The 11,242-nt window shown below is 26.0% G+C and overlaps 4 protein-coding genes across 6 annotated transcripts; 3 read left to right on the forward strand and 1 right to left on the reverse strand.

The window, feature by feature from the left end:
* Positions 1-14: 14 nt before the first annotated feature.
* On the forward strand, positions 15-5,579 carry LOC126868906 (dynein regulatory complex protein 8-like). 3 transcript variants are annotated; one of them, XM_050624886.1, is made up of 6 exons: positions 15-114; positions 230-470; positions 588-798; positions 2,890-3,020; positions 4,998-5,099; positions 5,458-5,579. In XM_050624886.1, the coding sequence occupies exons 1-5, from the start codon at positions 105-107 to the stop codon at positions 5,053-5,055; spliced, it is 651 nt and encodes a 216-aa protein (XP_050480843.1). In that variant the 5' UTR covers positions 15-104; the 3' UTR covers positions 5,056-5,099; positions 5,458-5,579. The 3 variants fall into 3 exon arrangements, with proteins under 3 accessions (XP_050480843.1, XP_050480844.1, XP_050480845.1); XM_050624887.1 differs by lacking the exons at positions 15-114; positions 4,998-5,099; positions 5,458-5,579 and adding an exon at positions 4,074-4,426 and having other exon boundaries at positions 163-470; XM_050624888.1 differs by lacking the exons at positions 15-114; positions 2,890-3,020; positions 4,998-5,099; positions 5,458-5,579 and adding an exon at positions 971-1,107 and having other exon boundaries at positions 163-470.
* Positions 1,169-2,913, reverse strand: LOC126868901 (delta(3,5)-Delta(2,4)-dienoyl-CoA isomerase, mitochondrial). Its single transcript, XM_050624881.1, has 7 exons — positions 2,766-2,913; positions 2,423-2,573; positions 2,263-2,351; positions 2,066-2,193; positions 1,698-1,978; positions 1,465-1,591; positions 1,169-1,380 (listed from the first exon to the last, which is right to left on the reverse strand). Exons 1-7 carry the CDS (start codon positions 2,815-2,817, stop codon positions 1,282-1,284), a joined length of 927 nt encoding a protein of 308 aa, XP_050480838.1. The 5' UTR covers positions 2,818-2,913; the 3' UTR covers positions 1,169-1,281.
* LOC126868905 (ATP synthase subunit b, mitochondrial) lies at positions 4,998-6,584 on the forward strand. Its single transcript, XM_050624885.1, has 4 exons — positions 4,998-5,099; positions 5,458-5,622; positions 5,716-6,068; positions 6,246-6,584. The coding sequence occupies exons 1-4, from the start codon at positions 5,072-5,074 to the stop codon at positions 6,420-6,422; spliced, it is 723 nt and encodes a 240-aa protein (XP_050480842.1). The 5' UTR covers positions 4,998-5,071; the 3' UTR covers positions 6,423-6,584.
* An 823-nt stretch (positions 6,585-7,407) lies between these two features.
* LOC126868896 (golgin-84) lies at positions 7,408-10,137 on the forward strand. The gene is made up of 7 exons (XM_050624870.1): positions 7,408-7,657; positions 7,837-8,279; positions 8,351-8,798; positions 8,875-9,079; positions 9,153-9,392; positions 9,511-9,732; positions 9,892-10,137. Exons 1-7 carry the CDS (start codon positions 7,506-7,508, stop codon positions 9,949-9,951), a joined length of 1,770 nt encoding a protein of 589 aa, XP_050480827.1. The 5' UTR covers positions 7,408-7,505; the 3' UTR covers positions 9,952-10,137.
* Positions 10,138-11,242: the final 1,105 nt, after the last annotated feature.

An 11,242-nucleotide genomic window follows, 5' to 3' on the forward strand; every position in this document is an offset into this window, starting at 1 on the left:
ACAATTATTGAGTGCTAATCTCATATATGTATGTATGTATACAAAAGACTGTAAATAAAATATAGTTTACCATATAACTTTTATGTACGAAATACAAAAATATAATGGCGCAATGTAATATATTGCTTTATTATTACTATTATTATTTAATTTCTACTGTTTGCTTATTGTAATTTTATGTTATACATTTTTCATATATTTTCATATTTAACACATACTTTTTATACAGTGCCAGTTTCAGAACCAACATTGCTGGAGAAAAGACTGTGCGAAATATTTGATATATTTGATACTGCAAAGACTGGTGAAATAGACGTTAGAGATTTGGGAACCATTATTAGGGCATTAGGATGTATTATTACCGAAGCAGAATTACAAGAAATACAAGTTGAAGTGGAAGATGTAGTAAACAATTGTGTGCCATTAAATAAGTTTCTAGAATATATGTCTAAAGCTATTAATGAACGCAAGTAAGTTTCTTATAAATTTTAGTTTTACTAAAAATAAAAAATTGTGACTTGTGGTATTTACATTCTTGATATATATATATATAATCTCAAAGCTATTAATTTTGAATTTCTATTTAGATTTAAACCAGCAGAACCAGAAGATTTATTAAAAGCTTTCCAATTATTAGATCCCGAAAATCGAGGATATATTATGCGAGAAGATCTAGAAAAAGCAATGATGGAAATTGGAGAACCATTTTCAAAGGAAGAAATAAGTAACATGATGGCTATTGCATGTGATCCACAAACAAGAAAAATTAATTATGAACATTATATTAACTTACTGCTCGTATGTATTGATACCTTTTAATATATGCTATTATATTTATAATTTTATTACACAATACCTACCACAAAAAATGGTGAAACTGTTATATTCAAATTTAGATATAAATGAATTGAAATTAAAATGTGTAATTAAAATAAAATATAGAATATTCTTTTATACTTTTTATACATAGGTAAAAATACCTGATGAGATCAATGTATATTCCATTGTGGATGCATTGGATGCTGCTAAATTAGAAGTCATGCCTAAAAAACCTAGATTGGACAGTCTTTTATTAACTTACCAGACACTTGTTTAACACTAATTGATCAATACAGTTGTATAATTTATTGAATTAACAATTTATTAAAAAAAGGTGTTAGTATTAAAATAATTGTAAAAGTATAAAACATATTTCTTATTCTTTCTTTAAAAGGACATGTTAACTTTCACCTTGTATGCATGTATTATTATATATATAATACATATCACAAAATTTTAATTTTACAAGTTAGAAAATATCGGTAGATCACCTTTGGTAGCTTGTGATACAGCGGCAGTTATAAAATCTTCACTTAGAAGCATACTTTGATTATACATAGCCTGTTAAAATATAATTTAGAAAAGATGTATAAATATATATATATAAATAATTGTTATTGCAGGTGGAAAAATATTGAAGCTTACAATATGATCCAAACCCTCCTGAACAGAATGATCTCTTGAATAAATTAAACTTAATTTTGAACCTTGCACTGCAACTGGACTTTTATTTGCTATCTCTTCTGCAAGTGCAAGTGAGCTATTTAATAAACTAAAAAGAAAAAGATATATCTTTAACTGAATTACTTATTCTCAAAAATAGCAAGAATCAAGATCTCATTATCTTGTTACTTGTATAAAATATAAACATTTTTTACCTTTCTTGATTATCAAGTAAACAACTCACAAAACCTTGTTGTAAAGCTTCAGTAGCTGAAAATTTCCTTGCAGTATAAACAAGTTCTCTTACTAAACTGTCAGAACCTATAATTTTTTGAAATCTTTGCAATGTACCAACATCAGCAGCCATTCCAAAAGCAACTTCTTTTATTTGAAACCATGCATCTGAAGAACAATAGCGAATATCTGCTGCAGATATCATATCTACACCACCTCCAATGCATGCACCATGTATGGCTGCAATCACTGGCTTTGGGCACTAGAAGATAATTTAAAAAAAAGAAGGAAAGGGGATATTAATAAACGCTGCATAAGTAATTGAAAATTATCATACATGTCATACAACCTTTTCTATTGCAGTAAAACTTTTTTGATACTCTTTGATCCTTAATTGTAGAATTTTGCATTTTCGTGCAATATCTTCATGTTTTGCCAAATCTTGACCAAATTTCATTACATCTTGTAGGTCAATACCTACAACATTTGTCTAGTATTAAATTCTTTTTCAGCTATATTGAATATTTATAAAATGAAATATAATACCTGCACAGAATGTTTTGCCAGCACCTGACAGAATTATTACTCTACATTCTGGTTCTGAAGCTAGTTGATCGAAACAAATCTTAAATTCTCTGTACAGTCATCAAAATAAGTATATTAAACCTCAGATGTAACTAAATTAAGATTTAATAGAAATATATACCTCCACATAGTATCATTTAGCGCATTAAGCTTTTCAGGCCTATTTAACTGTACCATATAAATCCATTTTTTGGGTACTGATATTGTTAAAGTCTCATATTTATCAAGACTTTTGATACTAGAATAATTCATTTTATAAGCGTGTTGAATTCCTAAAAAAGTCATATATTGTAGCTCAACATTCTTAAAAAAAACACCTGTTACTATGAGCAAATCAAAGTACTAAGTTAAAATTATAATTTATATGTTGATAGTTTAAAAAGTAACTAAACTTATTAGTCCGTTGTATAATTAATAGAAATTAATAATTAATGATAATTAATAGAATTATAATATGCTCTTACGTGTTTTTACAACGTTTCCTAAACAATAGCGTGTCGTATTTAGTAGAGCCATACTTGTAAAATAACACGGCAAGAATAAAGAGTAATAATTATTAATTTTACATTTTATAACTATTTGTTACAGATTTATGGTGATTTTCAAGAAACGAGAACATGGGTTGGTACTCGCGGAGCGCTGATCTGCACTGCTTGTCGAAATAAGGGAAATATTCAAATGAAAATCTTTCGTTTTACTGAAATGAGTAACTTTTATTTGTAAGACCACTATAATAATTTTTACAAGTAGTTTTGTACAGTGCCTGTTTACGTATTAATTGACAAAAGTAAAACCAGATTGGAAGCCATTATAGCACATGCATGTGGTTGCAAATTTAGCTAACGCATTGTTGACTGTTACATTTGCATGTAGCAACGATCCTGTGATACTTCGGATTTGCTTGATTCCAAACTTCGGAATCTCCAAGTTCTAATTTTTCCATTGCCGTACTACGCATCGAATCTCTGGACAGTTTCCATATACATTCTATTTAAAAAATTGTAAAACATTTGTACGTGGTTGACAACATTGCAAGGATACATGTCAATCTTTTTAGATTACTAAAGCTATATGTAAGACAAGGATACATTCACGCGATAACGTAACATGCTTTTAGAGATTTATACATATAATTTAAATATGAAATTCAGTCTCTTGATATATTACACGTTTCGTTTTTACAATGTTACGTTTTGTTTTGGATTTTTTCAGGAAAAAGGTACGTGGATTGATGCTTGTGACTCAAATGATTTAAAAAGATTCACGTTTCTAAACGATCGTTTATTCCAACTTGTACTGAAAAGAGTTAATGCTTAAAAGTAAAAAATTGAATTGAATTTAGAACCCAACTTTATTTATCAAAAAATATCAAGAAATTCGGATTGTTAGTTCATGCGTTAATAAATAATCTAAAGTTGCAACTCAAGTCCTGAGAAAGACTATACAAAAGTTGTCGAGGATAAGATAACAAGAAATTGTATTAAGAAATTTGAACTATTAATTATTAACAATAATAAATAGTTTAAAGCCAGTTTGCAAAGTATTTATCTGTCTTCCGAGTCAGTGCCATCCTTTATCCGGCCACTTTCGGCGATTACATGGTTGGACAAATGTACAATTTTTCATTTGCGTACACAATCGATTAGTTTAAATTTCGTTCTTGGTTTATACCGGATATTTCTATAGTAAATGTAAATAAGATTTGATTGCTGCAGCTGTAACCATTAACTGTCGATTAGTGTCACTCAAGTTTCACTATAGACTGTTTCTAGATACGATCATTGAGTCAACTTCCATAATCATACTAAAGGCAAGTTCACGCGATAGCACTATGGCGTTATTTAAATGATATTTTTTGTTACTTTTTACTTTTCAAATTAATGCTTATGCTTCATTCTAATTCTAATAAATTCCTTATTTTACATTACTTAATCAATACATTTGTATTTACATTTATTATTTATTATAGAAAAATTTCTGAAGTTAAAAATAATAGTTCACTAATATATAATATTATTGTTATGTATAATTTAATATAATAACAATATATAATAACAATAATATTCTAATAATATATTAATTTAATATATAATAAGATAATTTAATATAATTTAGTATAATATAATAACATATACATATATAACGACTAAACATATTTAAATACAGTTACATATAAAATTCAATATTTATAGCAAATTACAAATTAGTCCTTTTTCATATATAAATAATTTAATATATAAAGGTAAAATAAAAAGGTAATTTAAAAATAGTATTATAGAGCAAACAAAATTAAAAATGTTGCTTTAAAACATAAATGTTAAATATGTATTTTTTGAAAGTGTCTATTTATATCATATAAACTTGTACATTGAAATTGCATATTGGTTACTGAAAAAAATTTACCTTTTTTTTTAAATTTGCACAATTTTAAGAAAAGCCACAGTAATTTTTATTAAGGAGTGTACAAAATTTGTAAATTATAATCATTCTAAAGTACTGTTTTCAATTAAAAACATGATATAGGGATTTATTAATAATGAATTTATAATATTCTAAATAATTTTAATTCATATCTATATAACAAAATGTGCACAGTATTAAATAATATTTGATGAAAATTTTACTATGCACAATGTACGATTAATTTGTTACTGTATTAGATGATAGATTGCTCTACTATCTATTAAATGCTTTAGAAACTATTGTGCAGCTAACTTCGTGGATTCGTGTAAGAGGTCCTGGATTCTTCCGTGACAATTAGGGAGACAGAATGTTGTCAAGATTAAATATCCGTAATAGTAAGATAAAATTTTAAATATAACAAATTATAATTATTGTTTTGCAAAAGATTTCATGTACTATTAATTTTATATCATTTCCGTATAATATTTCTTTTATTGTCAAATTTATATCGATTATTTTATTGCCATTATGTAATAATGTAATATCACTTGTATGATATTTTACTTCTAAAATATCATTGTACTAATTTTATTGTACAATGTTTCAAGCAATATGTTGCATAAATTGTAAAATACATTCATATTTGACAGCATGAATTGCAATCAGTTTCTTAGTTAATATTTAATTTTAAGTAGTAGGTAGAATATATTTCTGCACTTTTGTATTCTTTTATCTCTATAATTTATTTTACAGTTTCTTCACAGCTGAAAACTGTAGCTTCTTGTGGGATCCAAACAACTGCAGTTGCCTCATGTAATGTACCACGTCCAAAGCGTCCCATCGAACCAGCTCCAGTTAGGTTTGGGTTCATCCCAGATGAATGGTTTCGCTTTTTCTACCCTAAAACTGGTGCAACAGGTAAATTGATAATTTGTAACATACTCGTCCACTTCTTTAATTTAAGATGTAATTTTTAATTATAAAATTATAAAATATAACTTTTGTATTTAGGTCCATATGTATTTTTAACGACTTTTTCAACATACTTATTATCCAAGGAGTGGTATATCCTAGAACACGAATATTATGGTGGAATTTGTTTGCTTTCTATTATTCTATATGCTTCATACAAACTTGGACCCAAAATTGCAACATTCCTAGATAAAAAGGTTGATGAAGTTGAAGATAATCTTAATCTTTCTAAAAATGAAATTATAGAAGAACAAAAAGCTGTAATTGATAATTTGGAAAAGGAAAAGTGGTGTACAGAAGGACAATTGATGATCTATGATGCAAAAAAGCAAAATATTATGATGCAGTTAGAAGCTAGTTATAGGGAAAATCTGGCAACTGTTTACACAGAGGTAACGTGCTTATTTTTACGTATTTTTATATAAATTTTAGTAAATTTTTATTATTTACTGTATTTTTTTTAATATTAACATTAAGACAAATAAAGAAGCTAAGTATATCCTAAAAAATTGATATTACTAATAACAATTGTTACATAGTATATTTTCTTGTGTATATTTTCTTTACAGGTTAAAAAAATCCTGGATTATCATGCCCAAATAGATAATATAGATCGTAGGATTGCTCAGAAACACATGGTACAATGGATTACAAATAGTGTATTAAAATCTATTACACCAGAACAGGAGAAAGCTAATCTTCTGCAGTGTATCAAGGATCTTGAAAGTCTTTCTGCAAAGGCTTAAAATTTTATTTTGAATCAGAGAAAATAAAAGTACTATTAGTAATGTGGACTAGTTCATTGTAAAAAAGTTACGAAAATATCCAAAAGCTGTTGAAATAATTATATAAACAAAATAAACATAATCTTTTAAGTTAAATAAATGTCATTGAGAAATAATACTAAATTATGCATAGTGATTTTTTTCATTCGTAATATAAAATTTATACGTAAATTTTATTTGGATTTGATTTGGATTAATTTTGTAGATTTGATATGTTTTATTTATAATTTTACGTGGAATATATATTCATAATAATTTTTTATTTTTTTTATTAATTCTGGTTTATATAATGTGACTTTAAGTCACATGAACCACTAAGTTGGGTCATTACTTTTATTAGCAACTCAATTTATATTATTTATAATATTCATAATTTTTTAAGATTGGTATTTTTTAGAAATTTCAGTAGCTACTGTTTCTTCTTGCCTTGTTACCTATAATTCTTTAAGCATAATGATTAAATATACGTATAATCATTCCAATTTAATATTTTTTATTTTCCAAGTAGTTGGTTATTATTAATGAACTGAATTATGATTAAACATCTATAAAAAGTCATGTAAGTACATATATATACCTAATTCAAGTGTATGACATATATTGAAATATTAAACATACGACTGTAGTATATCTAACAGATTTATCAGAAAGTTGTAAAAATAATCACTTTGTAGTTTCAATTTTTTTTTCATAACAACATAAATCATTTTTATGTTTAGTAAAATAATAATTAATATTTGTTAAATCATTAGGATACTTTTCGTTAATTGAATTAAGAAATTTAAATAATTACAGTATCAAAATAAAAAAATTGCTTGATAAATGTTAAAGAATTATAATAAAGCGAACTGATTGAATGATGGATATATATATATATATATATATATATATATATATATATATATATGTATGTATGTATGTATGTATGGATATTTTGTTTTTTTAGGTTAAGTTTCTACGGTTCGAGGACATGAATTCTGTCAAGTGTTAAACGTCATCAAAGTTATAAGAAGTATATGTATAAGTGTATATTTTCGTTTTTATATGAAAATGGCATGGTTGTCAGGTCTTGCTGATAAGGCAGAAAATTTATTAAATAAAATAGATAAAAACACTGCGGCTGTTTTAAATAAAGACAAATATGAGTTATCCCAATCTCAGTTGACACATGTTACATGGATTTCTTCTGAGTCATGGTAAAAAGTATTAATTACTAAAAATTTAGAAAAATATATATGCATAATTGAAGTTTATTAAAATTTTACTTAATTAAAAATAAATTAATTTCTGTTATTTTTTATCATTATTTATATTAATCTTTATGTGCATCAATAATTGTTAACTAAAGTACAACAATTCCTTTGATATATTTCAGTGTTAACACACAAGATGATACAATTTTGAATCCTTCTACACATACAGAATCATTAAAAGAATTTCCTTATGTTCGTTCAGTACCAAATCTTTCATCATTGACAACAAATTCTGTTATGTCTAAAGACGAAGAGCTTCTAACTTTCTTAAATACATTAGATTCAAGTCCAAAAAATAATGTAGCAGAAGTTTCAATGTCACCATCAACACCTTCTTCGCTCATGGTTGAACATCCAACAGATACTACAGATTCTGTATCGGACTTATCAATTCATAGTGGCCGCTCTAGTCCTAGTTTTGTCCATACATCTGTAGAGATGCCAGATAACCTTAATCATGATGATGTGAATGTAGACAATGCTAATTTTTGTAAAAATGTAATAATAAATACCCTAAATAATGAAATAATGGAAAATCAAACTTCTGATATTGTTTTGAATAATGGTAAATTTACACTTTGATTTATTTAATTTGCATCAATTTTAAAATTCAAAAGATTTTCAAATTTGTTTCAGATCATACTGTTATGGAAAAGTCTGATAATATAAAACAAGAATACGAGTATGATGTGAAACAAGAAAATACAGAAATAGATAAATTGATGAATTCATCTCACAATAAGTATATAAGAAAGTATTTGAAAGAAGTAGAAAGAAACTTAGAAGAAAGGAATGAACTACTTGGAAAACAAGAAACAGATCATCAAAAAGAAATCATAGTTCTGAATGAAAAATTGCAGTCTTTATATACAGAAAAAGTACAATTATCCAAGCAAGTAATAGAATTACAATCAGCTTTAGAGAGAAGTAGATTAGAATTAAACTCCACTAGATCTGATTTAGAACAACATAAAGCTAGAGCTCTAAAAACATTGCAAGAAAAAGAAAAATTAATAGCAGAATTAAGGTGCAATGAGTCTACAGGGATGGATGATATAACAATTATGGAACTAAACCAACTCAGGTAAATATAAATTTAAAATATAAGATGGATAAGTATTTAACAAGGTCTTTTCAATATACATTATATTATATGACAGGCAAGAACGTGATATACTCAGAGAAGAAAATCAACAAAGTTCTGAGCAATTAAGGATAGTACGTGAAGAATTAATGAATGCTGATGTAAAATTGGAAAAAATGAGACAAAAATCTGCTGAAGCAAATATACAAGCTCAAGAAATTCTTGCTACAGAAAGGCGTAGAAGATTAGATGCAGAAGAAGATGCAAGATTACATTCAGATGTAAATTAATATATTTTAACTTTTCATATATGTTATATTTAGTGAAATCGATTAATACTAATCATTATTGTAGGAAATAAGATCATTAAAGGATGAATTAATTCGTCAACGTAATAATTATACTACACAACTACAAAAAAGTGATTCTGAAATCGCTCGGCTTAGGGTGCAATTATCCGCAGCTTCGACACCAAGCAGCAAAGTAGAATCAAGATTGACATCTCTGACCCAAACATTGGTTTCAAAACAACAAGCATTAGAAATTTTAACAACTGAAAGAAATGCTTTAAGATTACAATTAGAAAAAATAGAAGTAAGTTAATTAATAGAAAGTGCTTTCATTCGAGTTAAATATAAGAAGGATATTCTTTAGTTAAATATAACGATATTAACAATTTAAAACTAAATATAATGAGATATTTTCTTTACAGCATGAATTTAGGAATAGTCGACGTAACGTTTCGTATAATAACATAAACGATACAGATGACGCTAAAGCTCAAGTACCCACATTTTTGATAGAAACTCCATTTGATACTGGAGTTACTAGAAGAGTAAAACGAGCTTATTCATTGTTAGATGCTATTAGTATTCGTACAGGAGTATTTTTAAGAAGGTATCCTCTTGCAAGGATTTTGGTACTAATTTATATGGTAAGTGGGAACATTTTAACTTAGAAGTACTATAGTTTCAATAAAAGGTAATCGAAATTAATATAAAATTAAACATTAAATAGTTCATACTTATTGATAAATGTATTTATTGTAACTGCTAACAAAAGTTTATTTTATATATTTTCTAATTTTTTACAGGCATTACTTCAATTTTTGGTTCTTATAGTTCTTCTATCGCAATCGCCAGAAGCGCATTAATGTATAATATTTACAATACATGTAATAGAACATTTTTGTAAATATTACATTGGATTGGTGCATACATATACTAATATTAATTACTAATTATATCAGTAACTTTTTATAAACTATTAAATGGTATGTTATATAATGTACGAAAATTGTATTTCTAAAGAGATATATATGTTAATTTTTATAAATGTATTTGAATGATTGTTTTATTGAATCTCGTTTATAATATATGTATGTATACCATGTTGATCAGTGTAGTATATTCCCTTGTACGTAATTGTTGTTAGAATAGAACAGAAATCCTATATTTACAATTAATAAGCAATGAAATATCCTTATTTATTCAAATTATCATTTATTTTTTCATTATACAGAACAACAGATAATACTACAAATATAATGAACATAATGTATTTAATTCAACCTAACCTAAATAAATAAATAAATAAATAAATAAATAATTGCTTGTATTATATTTTTTCTACATGAAATGCTTTAAAAAAAAGCACTTATTATTCTTTAAGTTGAAATGGATAATTTTAGATATAAGAACAAAATTTTTTATTTATTGCTGGAAATAGTAGCTAAGGATATTGTAATGAGCAATAATGATCAAATGATAAAAATGATTTTTATGTGTGAAAGTTAATAATGAATTTATGATTTCATTACTTTTTATGTGATAATTGTAATTGTATATGGTATCATTGATATAAATTTAACACTATTTAATTAATTATAGTATTTAAATGTTTATTTAATGCAAGCTAGTATCTGTTAACGATATGGAATTGAACGTGATCACATAGAGGATTTAAATCTTTTTGTGAAGAACGTTTAAAACAGTAATTTAACAGATGCGCTTTCAAGAAGTTAAGATCATTTCAATGTATGTCCAATAATTTATTAATAATTTTAAATTAAAATTTTTTAAATGTGTTTTACATATATCATTACAAAAAGCGGAAATATCTAACTAGGTATATCCTAACTAATTATTATTATTGATTATCTTTACATTTCCCTATGATTGTTAATTTGATTTGGTTGATTCTTATTGCTATGTATTACTATGATATCCTAAACGAAAAGAATTTGATATGCCATGCAAAAACAGAGATATGCGAACAAACAAAATTCTGTATATTCATTCGCGCTTCTACTTTTCTGTAGACATGCAATATGTTCTGTCTAACTGGAACCGTTCAAATATCTCGAATGATACAAAAAAATGTTTCAGACTGAAGTTGTATGGTATTGCGGGAGATATATTATACTTTCATTTGTTTGACCTTGC

The sequence above is a fragment of the Bombus huntii genome, chromosome 8 (assembly GCF_024542735.1).
Source record: "Bombus huntii isolate Logan2020A chromosome 8, iyBomHunt1.1, whole genome shotgun sequence".
NCBI classification, from domain to species: Eukaryota; Metazoa; Arthropoda; class Insecta; order Hymenoptera; family Apidae; genus Bombus; species Bombus huntii.

Bases quoted from the DNA above. Each gene is read 5' to 3' on its own strand.
- LOC126868906 (XM_050624886.1), top strand. The intron at 471-587 runs GTAAGTTTCTTA...ATTTCTATTTAG, and splicing joins AAAGCTATTAATGAACGCAA to ATTTAAACCAGCAGAACCAG. The intron at 799-2,889 runs GTATGTATTGAT...TATTTGTTACAG, and splicing joins ATTATATTAACTTACTGCTC to ATTTATGGTGATTTTCAAGA.
- LOC126868901 (XM_050624881.1), bottom strand. From the start codon at position 2,817: ATGGCTCTACTAAATACGACACGCTATTGTTTAGGAAACGTTGTAAAA. The intron at 2,352-2,422 runs GTATATATTTCT...ATGACTGTACAG, and splicing joins CTAAATGATACTATGTGGAG to AGAATTTAAGATTTGTTTCG. The intron at 1,381-1,464 runs GTAAGCTTCAAT...ATATTTTAACAG, and splicing joins AGGAGGGTTTGGATCATATT to GCTATGTATAATCAAAGTAT.
- LOC126868905 (XM_050624885.1), top strand. From the start codon at position 5,072: ATGTTGTCAAGATTAAATATCCGTAATA. The intron at 5,623-5,715 runs GTAAATTGATAA...TTTTGTATTTAG, and splicing joins CCCTAAAACTGGTGCAACAG to GTCCATATGTATTTTTAACG. The intron at 6,069-6,245 runs GTAACGTGCTTA...TTTTCTTTACAG, and splicing joins TGGCAACTGTTTACACAGAG to GTTAAAAAAATCCTGGATTA.
- LOC126868896 (XM_050624870.1), top strand. From the start codon at position 7,506: ATGAAAATGGCATGGTTGTCAGGTCTTGCTGATAAGGCAGAAAATTTA. The intron at 9,080-9,152 runs GTAAATTAATAT...TCATTATTGTAG, and splicing joins ATGCAAGATTACATTCAGAT to GAAATAAGATCATTAAAGGA. The intron at 9,733-9,891 runs GTAAGTGGGAAC...AATTTTTTACAG, and splicing joins TTTTGGTACTAATTTATATG to GCATTACTTCAATTTTTGGT.